This window comes from Pristis pectinata, chromosome 10 (genome assembly GCF_009764475.1).
Source record: "Pristis pectinata isolate sPriPec2 chromosome 10, sPriPec2.1.pri, whole genome shotgun sequence".
NCBI lineage: Eukaryota > Metazoa > Chordata > Chondrichthyes > Rhinopristiformes > Pristidae > Pristis > Pristis pectinata.
The window spans coordinates 10,592,951-10,612,199 of record NC_067414.1 but is presented as its reverse complement, the minus strand read 5'-3'; the positions used below and the strand labels follow the sequence as shown (position 1 = coordinate 10,612,199).

Genomic DNA, 19,249 nt, shown 5'->3' with positions numbered 1-19,249 from the left:
TTTTGAAACTGTTTCAGTGCAGAACCTTCAGGACAAGAGTGTGTATAAGTGGGCTGAACATTGTGGCAGGAGCACCCATGATTTCCCAAAGCCCCAAACATAATGAAGGACTTGTACCTCCACATTACTTTTCAATATCTCAAAACCACTTTAAGTTAGCAAAACTGTCCCGAAGTGCAATCACTGTGATAATGTGGCAGCTGATTTCTGAGCATCAGAGACCTGTGAACAGCAATGTGATAAGTGATCAGGTAATCGGCTCCCACTGGGGCTGGTTGAAGGATAAAGTTTGGACAGGAGGCACATCTATATTGTAGAGTCTTAGAGAGATACACCATGGAAACAAGTCTGTTGGCCCACAGTTTGTGCTGATCAACAATACCCATTTTTTAAACACTAATCCATTTTATTCTCCTCCCAATCCCATCAACTACACTCACGTGGGGGCAATTTTACAGCAGCCAATTAACCCACCAACCTGCATGTTTTTGCGATGTGGGAGGAAACTGGAGCGCCCGGAGGGAACCCACACGGTTCCTGAGAAAACGTGCAAACTCCACACACACAGTGCTGGAGGTTAGGATTGAACTCCAGGTCACTGGAGCCGTGAGGCAGCGGCTATACTCACTACTACACTGGGTAATGTTCTGGTCTGAGAGAGTGCCATGGGACTTTTTGATGTTTGGGATTCTTGGTTTTTACATCTTTAGCAAACCTGGTGGAGCTTCAGCCTAAATTTTGTGCTCAGGTTGGTGATGTGGAACTTGAACCCACAACGTCCTCACTCAAGGGCCGAGACATGGAGTGAGATTTACCCACCAGAGAATCATTGTTGCCTTTGTTTCACTGTAAAAGCAATCAGTGAAAGTCCCGTGGATCTTATAAACTGATATAAGCAGAATGACAGAGACACTGGCATTACGCCTCCAATCAATGTTACTTCTTCATCTGGAGCGTTTTACTGTTCTTTGGCCTTTTTCCACATCTGTTTGTATGCTTCCTCTTACAATACTAATCCAATTGCCTCTTTAAATGTTTTGAACTTTCTGAGTCAGTAGTCCATTATGTTCAATAGTTGATAACTTCCTGTGTAAAGTATAACCAGGAAAGAACATGCTAACTAGTTAATTACAGCTAAATAGGGCCATACAACTCAACTGAGGTTATCTGTCCAATCAAAATCTGTTCATCTCTCCTTCCGTATTCTCTGTAAGTCTTCGCCCTTCCTTCAAAGCTGTGCACTACAATTTCTTCTGAAAGTTGGGAACTCACCTATCTAGAAATGCATCTGTGGTTGGTAGCATTAAACACACTGTACAGGGACTTGTACTGTATAGGGAGCTTAGCACAATTGGCATGAATGCTTAGGCGACTAATCCCTCTGTGCTCTCTAACTTACCCCCGGGCCCTCTGTGCATCTGACGCACTAACATCCATGTTGATCCATGCAGGGCCCACAGACCACAAGCCAATCATGCATGAACAAGCCCTTCCAGCACATTTATTGGTTTATTATTGTAACTTGTACCGAGGTACAGTGGAAAAACTTGTCTTGCATACCGATCGTACAGGTCAATTCATTACACAGTGCAGTTACATTGAGTTAGTACAGAGTGCATTGAGGTAGTACAGGTAAAAACAATAACAGTAGAGTAAAGTGTCACAGCTACAGAGAGAGTGCAGTGCAATAAGGTGCAAGGTCACAACAAGGTAGGTCGTGAGGTCAGATGTGAGCCCCCTTTGGTGTAATTAAAGGGATCCTGTTGAGTGGGTCATGGGCCATGGAGTTCAGCACTGGAACCACCTCAGGTGGGTCTTCTCGAAGTTAAATACTTGTTCTTTCTGGTGGGTTTATCTTGGACCCCCATCACCACCCCACAGTTTGCCTGTCACGACCCTGACCTTTGACACCTCCATCTTCAACCTGAGCATTGCCTTGACCACATTCAACATTCCAGCTGTCCTCAGTGGCAGAATTTTACAGGTATAGGATCTTTTACATCTGCCCAGTGGGTCCTTGGTCTAACGTCTCATTGGAAGTGTCTCTCTGGGAGTGCCCTCAAAACGAACATTCGATGGCCAGCCACGAACAACTGGTTAATCTGAGTTCCCAGCTCCAAAGATTTTCCAGGTTAGTTATTTCCTTCTGTCACAGAAGGTGATGTTACTTGTAACTCTGCAATGCAAGTTCCCTGGAGAAATAACTGGGCAAAATGCTTTGGCTCCAGGCAAGTCTCTTCCTTTAAAATCTCTGTCTGATTAGCCTATGGATAAGATAGACCAGAAGAGGCATTTTATTCAGTGTTTAAAATAGTTTGTGTCACTGTCGATCTGAAACACTCAGTATAGACCAGGTATCTACTTCCTCTGTGGTTGACTTCAAGTCTGCAGGAGGCTGCACTTTTGGTGGTACCTTCTCTTGGCTGAAACATCAGACAGAGATCCCTTCTGCCCTCTTAAATGGATATAAAGGTTCCGTTACATTTTTACTAAAGACAGCAGGTAGTCTTGGACTATCACCCAGCACAAATAAAACCGATTTTCTTGCTCGTATCAGGTTGCTGTTTGTGGGAGCTTGTATTGAGCACATTGCAGCCATCCTTTCCATATTGCAACAGTGACAACATTTCAAGAGGACTTCATCGCTGGTGAAGTATTCTGGGACTTCAAAGAAATGCAACTCATTCTTTCTTTCATATCTGCATTAAAACTGATAGCACTTCCAGCAGGAGCCTTTCCCATTAGGATCACTTGTAGGAAAAGGCAATGTGTTCCCACAATTTTGCATCAAATTAATATTGTCACCACTTTGAGCTGTTAGATTAGTTTGATGCGTTGGGCAATGCTAGGGGGAGAACAGTTGACAAGGTTCATGTCACCTGATGACTCTTGACCTCACAATCTACCTCGTTATGGCCTTGCACCTTATTGTCTGCCTGCACTGCACTTTCTCTAACTGTAACACAGCATTCTGTTATCGTTTTCCCTTGTACTACCTCAATGCACTGATGTAATGAAATGATTTGTATTGACAGCATGCAAAACAAGGTATATGTGTGTTGTTTTGTACATGTGATGATAATAAACCAATTTACCTACTTCAGGTCCACTAAACCCTGCTACCTGCTGGCCAGTCTCAACCACATCTCATAGCAGACAAACTCTCAGCTGACGACTATTGTTACCAACCTCATCTCATTCTCACAACCTTCAGCAGCGGTCCTTGACCCAGTCATCATTAGGTAGCACTCTTGCTTGGGCCAGAAAATCACTGGAGACTTGGCTGAAAATCTCCTCGTACTCTCTCATGATGTTGGACACTCTCCAACCCATCTCATCAATACTGGCTCTCAGACCAATCCCTTCAATCATATTCCTTCACTAGTTTTCTGTAACCTATTCGTTAACACCTTAATTCTCCTACCACCCAGAAACACTAGGGGGGGACCAGCTTTCATAAATTTCCAGACCTATTTAATTGAATTAAATTACCCAGCTGCCAGGGTGGGATTCAAACTTGCATCTCTGGATCAATAATATCAGAACTCTGTCAAGTAACTAAGTTACTATTCTACTGTACCACTACACAAGACACATTTATCTTTGAAAATATAAAGAGAAAACTGCAGACGCTGAAAATCTGATATAAAAACAGAAAATGCAGGTCAGGCAGCATCTGTGGAGAGAGGAACAGGTTGAAGACACTTCATCAGTGCTGAAGAAGACGTATTTATCTAGTGGAAAATCGTGAGCTAGATGAATTTCTTCATTATTTAGTTGTGAAAAATCAATATTGCATTATCAACATCAAAATTAACTTCCTGTTATTGTCAGTTTTCCAATTAATGTCGAAAGATCCTCACTGGAGGCCATGTGATGAAACAGGTGAAGCTGGTGATAATGTATCATCACTTTATCCCAGCAGCATAGTCTCTTGGTCATGTGCCTGTTTTAGTGAACTGTGTATCTATCAGACACATTTCGGTCCATTAGGCTGTGAACAGTGAACTGAATTTTTTTTTCATATTCCAGGTGATTTTTAAAGCAAAATCGAAGTATCACCCAGAGCTTCAAAAATACAGGTAAAGCACTTACAGTATGCACTTCATTACTGCCACATAATAGCTGTGATCTCCATTAGATTACCACCATACAGTATAGTCACAGTATACAATGTTAACCATTCACTATTTCCATTGCATAGTTAAGCCATAGTCCACACTATCATATGGTGGTCGGAGGACATAGAATTATTAAATACTAGACTGTTTTATGATGGCTTATAAACAGCAGTAGTCTGTAATATAACAGCACATTGTAGCAGTAGTACTCTGCATTGTATAGCTTTTATATAGGGAAGAGGACACATTATACTACCATTGTGTAGAAGTTATGGTCTACAGTGAACAGCCAATGTACCATAAACTTACAGCCCACACTTTACCATTTTATCATACAGTCAACAATTTATCACCTTTACATGGTTCTGTTTCAGGTTACATTTTCTATATAATGATCAGCCATTGTTGCACAGTTATGCAATAAACATATTTAGAACAATCGCCATTCACAGTCCATTGTCATTACATGGACAGTCACTACAGTATTACACAATGGTTTATGTAGCATTGCTATTCTAGGTGGGTACATTTTGTAGTGAATTAGAAAATACTGTGCAGTCAGTCTACACTGCATCACCATTATATAATACCTCCAGTCTACATTGTACAGCAATGGTTCTCAGCTGTGGTTTGCACGTGGACCAGACAGAGCCTACAGCAGTGCACGTGATTACAGGTTTTTAAAAGAGAAACACTGCAAGTAATTTATGTAGACGCACTTCACGTAAATGACAACCACTTCCAGAAATATTCCATTTTCTAGTAGACTAATCAGCATTGTATCACCACTACATGGGGAGAGAACTTGCTAGGTTTTAAAAATATTTATTCATTTTTGGGTAATCTGGGGGATACTGGCAGGTCAGCATTTAATGTCCAATTCAAATTGTCCTTGAGAAGGTAGTGGTGACCACCATCGTGAACTGCTCCAGTTTGTAGAGTCTCACAGCACGGAAACAGATCCTTCTGCCCACCTCATCCAAACAGACCATCAAGCACCCATCTACTCTGGTCCCATTATTCCTCTTGGATCCGCATCCACTCCCCCTGCCTCCATCCCCCAACTAACCCACCAGCACATCTTTGGGATGTGGGAGGAAACTGGAGCTCCCAGAGGGAAATCTACAGAGTCATAGGGAGAACATGCAAACTCCGCACAGACAGCACCAGAGATCAGGATCAAAGCCGGGTCTCTGGAGCTGTGGGACAGCACCACTAACTGCAGCACCACTGTGCCAACCCAAGGATGAAGGTACTTCCACAGTGCTATTGGGTAAAGAGTTCCAACATTTAGATCTAATGACGATGAAGGAACGGTGATATATTTCCAATTCAACCGGTGTGCAGTTTGGTGAGGAGCCTGCAGGTGGAGTTATAGTCCTGCATTTGCAGCCCTGGTGGTGGAGGTCGTGGTTTCGGGTCGTGCTGTCAGAGACAAGTAGCTATGTGCATTTTGTAGATGGTACATACTGTGTATGGTGGTGGAAGGAATTAATGGGTCACTGATCAAGCAGACTGCTTTGAGCTAGAAATTGCATAGATCTTAAATAGGAGCCAGTGCAGTTAACATGGGCTTATTGATGCCAGTCTTAGGAGCAGACAGTATCCCTGCTGAAATCCTAAAATTCAGCAGTGAAGAGCTTCAGTCACAAACCGACAGCCACATCCCACGTATCTGGGAAATGGAGGGTATTCTAGGGAATCTCATAGAGTCATACAGCGCAAAAACAGGCCGTTTGGCCCAACTTGTCCATGCCAACCAAGTTGCCTACCTAAGCTAGTCCCAATTGCCTATGTTTGGCCCATAATCCCTCAACCTTTCCTACCCATGTACCTGTCCAAATGTCTTTTAAATGTAATCGTACCCACCTCTACCAATTACTCTAGCAGCTCATTCCACATACCTACCATCCTCTGTGTGAAAAACATACCCCACAGGTTCCCTTTAAATCTTTCCCCTCTCGCCTTAAACCCATATTGGTTTATTATTGTCACTTGTACTGAGGTACAGTGAAAAACTTGTCTTGCATACCGTTCATACAGATCAATTCATTACACAGTGCAGATACATTGAGTTAGTACGGAGGGCATTGAGGTAGTACAAGTAAAAACAATAACAGAATAAAGTGTCACAGCTACAGGGAAGTGCAGTGCAGGTAGACAGTAAGGTGCAAGGTCATAACAAGGTAGATTGTGAGATCAAGAGTCCATCTCATTGTATAAGGGAACCGTTCAATAGTCTTATCACAGTGGGATAGAAGCTGTCCTTGAGCCTGGTGGTACGTGCCCTCAGGCTCCTGTATCTTCTGCCTGATTGGAAAGGAGAGAATGTCCCGGGTGGGTGGGGTCTTTGATTATGCTGGCTGCTTCACCAAGGCAGCGAGAGGTATAGGCAGAGTCCATGGAGGGGAGACTGGTGTCCATGACGCGCTAGGCTGTGTCCACAACTCTCTGCAGTTTCTTGCGGTCCTGGGCAGCGCAGTTGCCATACCAAGCTGTGATGCATCCAGATAGGATGCTTTCTATGGTGCATCAGTAAAAGTGAGTGTCAAAGGGGACATGCCAAATTTCTTTAGCCTCCTGAGGAAGTAGAGGCGCTGGTGAGCTTCCTTGGCCTGTGCCCTCTAGTTATTAGACTCCCTTACCCTGGGAAAAAGACTGTGACCGTCCACCTTATCTATGCCCCTCATGATTTTGTAAACCTCTATCAGGTCACCCCCTCAGCCTCCTTCACTCCAGGAAAGGAGGCTGAGGGGGTGACCTCTCCTTATAACTCAAGCTGTTGATTGTGATCATCTGCGAGAAAGGAGACAAGTCTGAGTGTAGTAACTACAGAGGGGTCTCCCTGCTGTCCGCCACAGTGAAAGTCATCTCCAGGGTCTTCCCTTCCCCCATGGCCGCATTTCCAGATCACAGTATGGATTCCTCCCATCCAGAGGCACAGTGGACATAATTTTTACCACACAACTCTGAGAAAAATGCAGGGAATTCCATGGACCTTTTCAACTCCAACCACTTTGATTCCATCAATCAGGAGGGACTATGATACACCCTCCTCGAGATTAGCTGCCCACTGAAATTTGTCTCCATCCTTACACTTGCTCCACAACCCCATGCTGTCTACGTGGAGTTAGCACGTTCTCTCTCTGACTGTATAAGTCTTCCCTGGGTGCTCCAGTTTTCTCTCACATCCCAAAGACATACAGGTGGGTAATTAATTATAAATTGCTCCAAGTGTACAGGAGAGTGGATGGGAATGGGGTTATAATAAAATGGGATCACTGTAAGTGTGTATCTGAAAATCAAAACAACTGCAGATGCTGGAAATCTGAAAAATACAAACAGAAAATGCTGGAAACACTCAGCAGGTCAGGCAGCATCTGTGGAAGGAGAAACAACAAACATTTCGGGTCTGGGACCCTTATCAGTATAAATGGGTGTTTGATGGTCAGCATAGACTTGGAGGGCCAAAGGGCCTGTTTCTACACTCTGTGACTAACACAAGAAGGGAAAGTTTAAACTCCAGTTGTTGTGGGACCCAATGCTAGTGTAGTTCAACAAGCATGGGAGTGATACGTGCTAACAGAGGAGCACAGGTTAGGATACAGACAACACGGTTAGCACAATGCTTTACAGCGCCAGCAACAGGGTTCAAATCCGGCCACTGTCTGTAAGGAGTTTGTACATCCTCCCCGTGTCTGCGTGGGTTTCCTCCGGGTGCTCCAGTTTCCTCCCACATTCCAAAGACGTACGGGTTAGGAAGTTGTGGGCGTGTTATGTTGGCGCCGGAAGCGTGGCAACACTTGCAGGCTGCCCCCAGAACACTCTACACAAAAGATGCATTTCACTGTGTGTTTCGATGTACATGTGACTAATAAAGATCTTATCTTATGATCTTATAGATTTTTGGACAAATCTAAATTTTGAGATTTCAGGACAAGGTGTCAGCTGAGGGTATTGAATAGCTGAAATGGGAGGTAACAAAATGACGGATGAAGCTTTCAACAAGATGGGCTGAGGCAGGTTGAATTGATATGGAATGCAAGGGTATAAAATCAGATACGTCAGTCCTCGGCCTCCTCCACTGCCGGGAGAATTCCAAGTGCAAACTGGAGGAACAGCACCTCATTTTCCATCTTGGAACCTTGCGGCCTAACAGCATGAACATTGAACTCTCCCACTTTAGGTAACCCTCCCCTGCCCCCCAGCCCCCGCCCCCCCCCCCACTACAACCATGCCTCTTCTTGTCTTCCTTTTCCTAGCCTCTATTTTTTCCCTTTGTTCCTCCTACCTTTGACCCATCCCCTGGTGGATCTGCTCTCCCCTCCTCCCCCACACCTGCCTATCACTATCTCTTACCTGCATCTACCTATCACCACCCTGTGCCCACCCCGCCTCCCCTCTTTTGTCCACCTATCACTGCTCTGCTTTTCCCTTCTATATATCGGGCTTCCCCTTTCCCTATCTTCAGCCCTGAAGAAGGGTCCTGACCCAAAACGTTGACCCCCTGCTTTTCTCCACGGATGCTGCCTGGCCTGCTGAGTTCCTCCAGCATCATCATAATTTTCATCTAGATATTGCAGCATCTGCAGTCCATTGTTTCTCTTGTATAAAATTATAAAGGGGCATAGATATGGTGAATACACATTGTCTTTTTCCCGGGGAAGGGGAACTCAAAACTAGAGGGCATAAGTTTGTGAGAGGTGAAAGATTCAAAAGGGACTTGAGGGGCAACTTCTTCACACAGAGGGTGGTGCGTTTATGGAACGAGCTGCCAGAGGAAGTGGTTAAGGCAGTTACAGTAACAGCATTCAAAAGACATTTGGATAAGTACATGGATAGGAGGGGTTTAGTGGAATATGGCCAAACATGGGAAACTAGGACAAGTTTGGTGGGCACCATGGACAGGTTGGGCTGACGGGCCTGTTTCCATGCTGTAGTACTCTATGACAGGGTTGAATTGGTTTCTTTTCTGATCCAGGCTCCCCCTTCAGCTGGTCTTCCTGCTGGCCAGTCTCCTGTTCTTCGTGGTCAACCTGACCTGCGCCCTGCTTGTGAAGATCACGCACTATGAAACCAGGACCATTGTGTTTGTCCGTGTGGCCGTCAATGACACACTCTTCGTGCTGTGTGCGATCACCCTCTCCATGAGCCTGTACAAGATTGCTAAAATGTCCCTGGCCAATATATACTTAGAATCCAAGGTTTGTTAATCCCAATAAAACCCGTGAGTAGAAGTAACCTCATTTTCCTTTGAAGAGTTTACATGGAATTTTCTTACCACATTTATCACTTCATGAATGAAATGCTTGTGAAAACAATTATCTCGGGTCACAGTGATTTAGCAGAAATAATCAAGGGTTGATGGTGGTAACAGCTAATATGTTGGGAGGGCGTAGTCAGAGGCATTGCTTAACGTCATCCATATGAAGTGGCTGTGATATCATTTGAACCATAGCGCTGGGATGTTGCTTAATCATAGAACCAGGAAGTAACTGAAGAGGACTGAGTCAGTTTGTATCAATACCAACTCATTGGGATGAACAATACGTACCTCTTCAATGCTTGGTCCTAAACAGGCCTCCTTCAGATCACTTGGGTTCATATAAGAGTCTTTCCTTCTATTTACAATTCTCTGCCTTAAGACTGTTTTAAGTGAATGGGTGAAGGTCTGGCAGGTTAGGCAAGGGACTGAAGATCTGGCAAGTGGAGGATAATGTGGGAAGATGTGAAAATGACTACTTTAGCAGAAAAGTTAAGAAAAACGGGCATATTATCTAAATGTTGAGGGGTTGCAGAGCTCGAAGGTGCAGAAGGATCTGGATGTTCTAGTGCATAACTCACAAACGGCTACTATGAAGGACCAGCAAGTAATTAGAAAAGCCAACAGAATGTTATCATTAGTTGCTAGGGAATTCAATATAAATGTAGGGAGGTTATACTTCAGTTATAGGGAGCATTGGTGAGGTTGTATCAGAAGGACTGTGTACAGGAGCAGTCTCCTTGTTTAACAGAGTGTTAATGCATTGGAAACGAGAGGGTGAAAGTTTACCACAGATAGAAGTGTATGTAGAGTTTACAGTCAGATAAACCCTGGTCTTATTGAATGGCAGAGTAGACACGAAGGGTTGAGTGGTCCACTCCTGCTCATAATTTGTATGCTCGTTTGTTTGTAAATTTCCAACAGTGCATCATGATTAGAATGTAATTAAAAGAATAACTGAATATACTGCTATAATTTCCCAAGAAAATAAGCCACTAATTTGATCACCTGTACAATCATGTTAAATTACTTTTGAATACTCATCATTCTGATTAGCTTTTCTTGTTGGTTGGTACTGGGGTCACTTCATCATTTAATCCTGCATTATGTCCTACATAAAAGCAAAATACTGCTGGTAATGTAAATCTGAAATATGAACAAATGCTGAAAATACACAGCAGGCCAGGCAGCTTCTGTAAAGAGAGAAGCAGTGTTAATGTTACAGGTTGATAACTTTTCACCAGGACAGGGGTTTTGCTTCAGTTGAGAGCCATGTAGACACAAAGGGTTGATTGTCCTCCCTTTGTAAACCTCTGTAGTTCTTCAGTCTCCTACCTCGGTCAACCACTCCCGCAACCAAACCATTCTTAAAACCCTCTGGAGAGGGCAGCAGTCTGTGCTGAACTCAACAAGCTCATTTCTATCAGGGACCCAGGCAGGGCAAGACTTTTATTCTGCCATCCTAGGCTGGATTTACAACTCAGAGTGATGCAATCTTGTTACCTTGTACAGAATATTTCACAAGATTACACATCAATGCATCTTCCTGAAGATCATTTGGTATCAATTATACTTCCTTGTATATTTGAACAGAAATATAGAAAAAGATGCTGGTAATTAAAATCTTCTGTTTGTATTTTCAGGGAACATCATTGTGTCAGGTTGTGGTGGTGGGATTGTTAATTATATTACTGTACACATCAAGGGCTTGCTACAACCTGGTCGCTATTACACTCACCTCCTATAACCACATGAGGATGTTTGATTATGACTGGTACAATGTGTCTGATCAGGTCAGTACACCTCTGGGGCAGGTTAGTCTTGCATTTTTCCTAAATGTTTTCCCAGAATTACACAGGACAGAAGGAAATCCTTACGACACCATTGTACCTGAACAAGATCTATGAAAAAGCTTTCTATTAGTTCCATTTCCATACTCCTTCCTCACAGCCCTGGAACTACTTCCCCTTCGGATAATATATGGAACTAACTATTGAAAATGACCATTGAACCTGCTACCAACACCCCTTCAGCCAATAACAATTCAATACAAGATGATGTCTCCACCTTTCTCCTCTGTTGTCAAATCACCCTAAGCCTGTGACCTCTGGTTATTGACCCCACTGCCACTGCAAAGAATGGCTTCCTCACTCTTTAAAAACAGCCCTCATTATTTTGAACACCTTTATTACATGTTGACTTAACACCACTCCCCCCCCCCCCCCCCCACCCCACCGCAACCACAGCTTTCTCCAATGTCTCCACAGAACTGAAGAAACCTACTTTGCGCGTCATTCTCACAAATCTCCTCTACCTCTTCTGAAAGGTGGTGCTCAGAACTGGACATAATACACCAGCTGTGGTCAACCAGTGATTTATAAAAGAGTAGCATCTCTTCTGTGAACTTTGCTTCATTCCTCTGTTTATAAAGTCAGGAGTGGTTTTATAAAGTCAGGAATGTCTGCAGTGGATTGGTTCTGGCAGAACCTAAACTGAGCACCAGTGTGCAGACTGTTGGTGAGAATGCACACTGTCAACAGCACCTTCCGGTACTTTGCTGATGACAGAGTGTGGTAATTGTTCAGCCATTAGTACAGGATGTACCACTTTGTTGGGAAATGCCAAAGTAGTGGTTGCTTAGGAACAGCTTGGGTTGATTTTGGAACATATTTTCAGCGTATCATTAGGAGTTATTGATTTTGTTATATCCCTCAGCTGCTCAAACACCTTTTCACCAACACCAGTAAATCAACACTGGCTGCTGAGATGCTGGGAATCTAGGAAACCTAGATGGAGACGAACCAAAGACTACCTTTTCGCTCTGTTGCTGGGCTCCATTAGTAATGGTGGGGATGTCCATGAACTGCTTTCTCTCCTTAACTGTTTAAGTGTCCAACATCATTCACAACAGGTGCCTGATTGGATTGTGGAGCTTTGATTTAATCCATTGGGTGTGGGGTTACTTGACTTTGTCTACAAGTTGCTGCTTCTACTATTTAGCATCCATTTCAATGAAACGGCTGGGTGGTAAAAGATGTTAGACACTAGATTTGGACAAATGGTTGCACCTCATCCAACCCTATAATCACCAAAACCTCTTTTCCTCCTGTAAGTGGCCCCTTGTGCATCCCCACTTTCATTACCCCAGTGTTGGCACCAGAGGTCCTCGGGTTTTGCATCCCCTTCTTAAATCCTGCTCACTCACCTCCAAGATCATCCTTGAACTTTGCCTCTTATCTATGTGTTTGGTCAACTGTCCTAATGCATGGTATAAATTTTGTTTGTTTAGATTCTTGTGTGTTATTTTTGAGGTGTACTCAATGTTAAAGACAGAATATAAACTGAAGTTGTTGATGAGGTGTTGTACTGGTCTCACACAGGCAGATCTACAGATTCAACTGGGGGATAAAGAGTACTTAGTGTTTGGGGTGGTCCTATTCATCTGGGAACTGCTTCCCACTGCTCTGGTTGTCCTGTTCTTTCGTGTAAGGAGACCCATTCAAAGTCTGGTAAGTAGGTCAAACATATTCTGGCTGGTTGGGTGTTGGTGTGACTCATTGCAAAGCTCACTAACATAAGTGCTGGTGTGGGGGATGTATGAATTTTTGGACAATAATTATCAAACATCCCAGGATCATTTATGATAAAGAAAAAAAATGGGGCACACTAACACAAGATTTGCAGAAAGACAATAACACATTCACACTGACAGGAGGGACATGGAGGGATGATAACAGTTATAGTCTGACAAAAGATGGTCACGAAGAGGGACTTATCATTAGAAAGGACTTTACCATCATTACATCTCCCCACCGTTGATATCTTGGGGTGGGAAGGGTCACCATTGATTAGAAACTCAACCAGACCAGCCATAGCATAATTAAAAGAGCAGGTCAGAAACTGGGCACTGCCTTGTGAATGAGCTCCTGACTCTCTAAAGCTTCCCATTGTCTGCAAGGCAGAAGTGTGATGAAACACTCTCCACTTGCCTGGATGTGTACAACTCCAATACTCAGAAGTTCAACAAAATTCAATGTCAACCAGACCAAGACAGTCCACTTGAGTGGCAATCCATCCACCACCCAAAACATTCAATCCTTCACCAATGGTGCGCAGTGGCTGCAAAATGCACTGCAGTGTCTTGCTCAAGACACTCCAACACTGCTGAGACCCACAATTCCCACCACCAAAAGATGACAAGGGGAGCAGATACATGGGAACACTACTACCTGCAGGTTCCCTTCCATGTCACACACCATCCATGGTAATAAAATATCTTACCATTCCTTCATGGCTGGATCTAAATCCTGGCACTCCCCGCCCTACAACTCTTGGAAGTATCTTCACTAGAAGGACTGCATCACGTCAAGCTGGCTCAGCACATACTCAACAGCAGTTAGAGGTTGATGGTAAATTCTGGATCTCCAGTGAAGAGCACATCCCATAAATGTAAGAAAGAGTTGTGTCTCAGTTTTAAATAAATGTTTCCTCCTTGAGACCATGCCCTCTAGACTCTTGCATGAGAAACATCCTCCCAACATTTGCCATCTAAGAATCTTAGGTTTCAAAAGATCACCTCTCATTCTTCTAAACGCCACTGAGTACAAACCTAGCGTAACACTTAGCAACATGGTTTATATGGAGTTCTCTTATTGTTCCTTCCTTTGAGCAGGTAACTAATCAACACAAATAATGATTACACTGACACCAGGTGGTCATAAAAAGAATGCTATGTCACAGGAGAATAACAGTGGAAGTAATAGTGCCACTAATTCCACAGTATTTTAATTTCCATGAAGCTGGTTATTCAGAGTGGTCATTGTTTTAACAAGGGCAACAAAACTTTGAAGTGTGGAACCCAATAAACTGAATTTACTCTTTGGAGAGGAGGATGAGAGGAGACATGACAGAGGTATACAAAATATTAAGAGGAATAGATAGAGTAGGCAGCCAGCACCTCTTCCCCAGGGCACCAATGCTCAATACAGGAGGGCATAGCTTTAAAGTAATGGGTGGGAAGTTCAAGGGAGATATCAGAGGGAGGTTTTTTTACCCAGAGAGTGGTTGGGGCATGGAATGTGCTGCCTGGGGTGGTGGTGGAGGCAGGTACATTGGTCAGATTCAAGAGATTGCTAGATAAGCATATGGAGGAATTTAAAATAGAGGGATATGTGGGGGGAAGGGGTTAGATAGTCTTAGGCGAGGTTTAAAGGTTGGCACAACATTGTGGGGCCAAAGGGCCTGTATTGTGCTGTACTGTTCTGTGATTCTGTGATAAGTGCTTGGCGTCCTTCTGATCCAGATTGATTTGAACATGTTCCTCCGGGGACCCTAATATTATGCTCCACCAGCCAGGTTTGGTCAGCAGGAACTCTTGGTTTGATCCTCACTTGGCTAGAGGATAATTATCAAACTAAATTTGTAACAATTGATACTTATAATTTTGTCAACCCCTGGCATGCAGTCAAAATAGTTTCAAAGTGTAAGTAATGTGTGAAGGGTGGCATGGATAGGAGCTCAGTGATATTTGTGTAGATCTGGAGCAAGAGGTGAAACAAAAGGTGCAGAATAACATCCAATTCAAGAAAAGTGGATTGTGAATTATTTTATCAGATGAGAAAAAGGTGATGTGTCTTTTCTGTGAAAAATTTGTTGTTATACCAGAGCAGGTTGAATGTATAGACAACATTATGAAATGAAACATTACTGTCTGGTTAAACAACTGTTGTGTGTAAAGGTTCTTCAAATGGTAAAAGTAATTTTGTTTTGTTTTAATGAATTTATTTTATTTCAATAACACTGCTATAATGCAGTAACTTAAACCAGCATATTGCAAATAACAATATAGCACTGCACTCTTGCTTTTAGAAATTTGACTGGGGGAGGGTTTTGATTCAGTCCTCAGTTCTCTGCTCTGCTCCTTCAAGTGCTAAGGATTGGGCTGGACTCATTGACAGGTTTTTCTATATTATGGCAGATGGGGAATAGAATACCTTACAGTCACGGATTCACTCCCAGAGCATTTTTCTTTGATAATCCACGACGCTATGACAGCGATGATGACTTAACCTGGAACACAACATCCTACAGTGCATTCAGCAGGTAATTACTGGAAACTGACTTCTGATTCAACTGCAGCATCAGGGAGAATTGTAGCATCCACTGGAAAAAGAGGAGGCCACTCAGCCAGTTCTGCTGTGCCATTTCTTTGAGTATCCAGCTATAAATACTCCCCTACATGTTTCCCTTTGGCCCTGTGAGTATATCCTTTCCAATTACCCAATTTACTGTGGAAAACCATTTTGAATTTTGTTGCACTGCCCTTCCTGGCTGTGCATTCCACTGAGTAAGAAAACAATCTCACCCACTCTGGTTCTTTTGTTGGTTATTTTGAATCTCTAATTCATGCCAGCAGAAAGAGGCTCTGCACTTATCTCTATAAATACCCTAACCTTGAGCACTTAATGTATAGTAATAATATAGAACAGAAATCATAGCAAGATCATAAGGAATAGGAACAGGACTGGGCCATTCAGCCCTTTCAGATGCTCTGCCATTCAGTAACATTGTGATTGATCCTGGTTTCCCCCAGTTCACTTTTTCATGCCCTCTCCCCTCATTCTCCTACTGGTTAAAAAAAATCTGTCTCAATGTTCAATACTTCAGCCTCCACAGCTTTCTGGGGCAACTAATTCCAAAGAATCACAACCTTTTTGAGAAGGGTAATTCTTCCTCATCTCACTTTTAAATAAATATTTTCTCCTTCTGAGACCATGAGAAGCATCCTCCCAACATTTGCCTGTCAAGCCATTGAAGAATCTTAGGTTTCAAAAGATCACCTCTCATTCTTCTAGACTCCACTGAGAACAAACCTAGCTTAACATTTAGTTCAGTATCTTGCAATGTGGTTTATATGAAGTTATCTTATTGTTTCTTCCTTTGAGCAGCTGTTTTCTCCCCCGATGGCCCACGAAATGGTTTAACCCATTGCAGCTCATTTTCCCATGTTAGTGACTTGAAGAGCCATGGACATTCAATAGGTCCCAGGTTCAAAACGCAATAAAGTGTAAAACTAATTCTACAAGTACCATGGATATCACCATTATTTATTAAAAGTGAATTGTCTGTGAAGAAAGGCTTTGGGGCTAAGTAATGTGAACCTTACTGATAAACAACCTATTTCATTTCATGCTTAGTAATCCATCAGATACAATAACCGTCTTAATAACTTGTCGGTTTCACTTTCACGTCCAACACTGCCAAGACCTCACTCGCATTTCTTGTGTGGATGTAGGATATACCATTTCCAGGTTATGTTACAGGTTCCGCCCTCCGTTCTCCAGGGAAAGAAATAATAAACCTTGCTCATCCACCTTGCTGCATTGTGACTTATTCCCTTCCCAGTATTCAGTTTTCTTATCCATTCTGTTGGAGGACAATTTCTTAGTCTTGCACGTGCATCAAGATGCCAATTCTTCAACTATAGACAGTAAATGTCACAAGTTAAAGTTTGAAAAATTGAAAATAAAATGGCTGCATCAAATGTCAACATATACATTCTTAAACATCAGGGAAGGGTTTGGGAGGGACTATCCCTGCAACGGGATCTGGAATGTGAATCTTGGATGTTTTGTTTAAATTCCTGATTAGGAGAAGGAGAAGCCAAGGCTAAATGTTCCCCTCATGATTGCAGTACCAGCTGAATCAACTGCATTGACAAAGACCAGGATATGTTTTTGCTGATGCTTTACTGACTGAGTTTTATGAAATGATTGCATTAGTTCCCTAGCACAAGGTAAAATTATACAATTTCATTGTAACCTTTCTTTGTTTATAGCACGCTTGATCAATATGGATCTAGGAACCAAAGCTATGAGGAATTTGCTTCCTTTGCTTCAGATACCTGTGCGCCAATAGCAGCAGAAGTTCATCTGTACAACTCCACCCCTTCACTCATGATCTGAAGAAATATTACTTTTTAAATAAGTTAATCACACTCCAGTTAATAGATATTGCAGAAACAAGGTCCCACAGCATGTACGGCTGGAATGGTTGTGCTGGACGATGCACGTGTAAATGCAAAGGACTCAAATTAAACAGTTTTTTTACTGACATAATATTACCTTTGTGAATGTAAATTTTTAAAAAATAAATTGATTCATTTGTCTGTGACTAATTAATGTAGCCTGTGGATTAGTTTCTGTGACTATTGTACAGTCCCCACTAGAATCTATAATCCACCAAATCATAATAAATTTAACACAAGACATAGGAGCAGAATTAGGCCATTCGGCCCATCGAGTCTGCTCTGCCATTCGATCATGGCTGATTTATTTTTCCCTCTCACCCCCATTCTCCTGCCTTCTCCCCATAACCTTTGACACCCTTACTAATCAAGAGCCTATCAACCTCCATTTTAAATATACCCAATGACTTGGCCTCCACAGCCATCTGTGTCAATAAATTCCACAGATTCACCACCCTCTGGCTAGAGAAATTTCTCCTCTCTGCTCTAAAGTGACGTCTTTCTATCCTGAGGCTGTGCCCTCCGGTCCTAGACTCTCCTACTACTGGAAACATCCTCTCCACATCCACTCTATCCAGGCTTTTCAATATTCAGCAGGTTTCAATGAGATCTCCCCTCATCCTTCCAAACTCCAGCAGTTACAAGCCTAGAGCCATCAAATGCTCCTCACACATGATCCCAGGCATGAAAGGGTTAATTCTCGTAAACCTCCTCTGGACCAATGCCAGCACACCCTTCCTTAAAATTGGGGCCCAAAACTGCTCACAATACTTCAGATGTGGTCTGACAAACGCCTTATAAAGCCTCAGCATTACATCCTTGCTTTTATTTTCTAGTCCTCTCAAAATGAATGCTAACATTACATTTGTGTTCCTTACTACTGACTCAATCTGCAAATTAACCTTTCGGGAATCCTGCACTAGGACTCCCAAATCCCTTTGCACCTCTGATTTCTGAATTCCCTCCCCATTTAGAATATAGTCTATGCCTTTATTCCTTCTACCAAAGCGCATGACATACATTTCCCTATGCTGTATTCCATCTGCCACTTCTTTGCCCATTCTCCCAACCTGTCCAAGTCCTTCTGCAAACTCCCTAATTCCACAACACTACCCACCCCTCCACCTATATTTGGTATCATCTGCAAATTTGGCTACAAAACCATCAGTTCCTTCATCCAGATTATTAACATATAATGTGAAAAGTAGCGGACCCAACACTGACTCCTGCAGAACACCACTAGTCACTGGCAGCCAAGCAGAAAAGGCCCCCTTTTATTCCCACTCTTTGCCTTCTGCCAGTCAGCCAATCTTCTATCCATGCTAGTACCTTTCCTGTAATACCATGGCCTCCTATCTTGTTTAGCAGCCTCATGTGCAGCACCTTGTCAAAGGCCTTCTGAAAATCCAAGTAAACAACATCCACTGACTCTCCTTTGTCTATCCTGATTTGTCAGGCAAGATCTCCCCTTAACAAAACTAATGCTGACTTTGGCCTATTTTATCATGATCTTCCAAGTACCCCGAAACCTCATCCTCATCCTTAATAATGGACTCCAAAATAGAACATTACAGCACAGTACAGACCCTTCAGCCCATGTTGTTGTGCTGACCCTTTAATCTAGTCTAAGATTATTGCACTGCACTTTCTCTGTAGCTGTGACACTTTACTCTGTACTGTTATTGTTTTTACCTGTACTACATCAATGCACTCTGTACTAACCCAATGTAACTGCACTGTGTAATGAATTGACCTGTACGATCGGTATGCAAGCCAAGTTTTTCACTGTACCTCGGTACAAGTGACAATAATAAACCAATACCAATATTTCTATCATCC

The 19,249-nt window shown here is 42.8% G+C and overlaps 1 protein-coding gene across 1 annotated transcript in view; it reads left to right on the top strand.

Moving 5' to 3' along the window:
• The window catches only part of gpr137ba (G protein-coupled receptor 137Ba), a 33,237-nt gene extending 13,988 nt beyond the window's left edge, over nt 1–19,249 (top strand). Inside the window, exons 2-7 of the mRNA XM_052024067.1 lie at nt 4,033–4,082; nt 9,103–9,325; nt 11,028–11,177; nt 12,765–12,893; nt 15,362–15,486; nt 17,222–19,249. Coding sequence (XP_051880027.1) covers nt 4,033–4,082; nt 9,103–9,325; nt 11,028–11,177; nt 12,765–12,893; nt 15,362–15,486; nt 17,222–17,348 — 804 coding nt within the window. The 3' untranslated portion in view covers nt 17,349–19,249. The remainder of the gene's footprint in view (nt 1–4,032; nt 4,083–9,102; nt 9,326–11,027; nt 11,178–12,764; nt 12,894–15,361; nt 15,487–17,221) is intronic.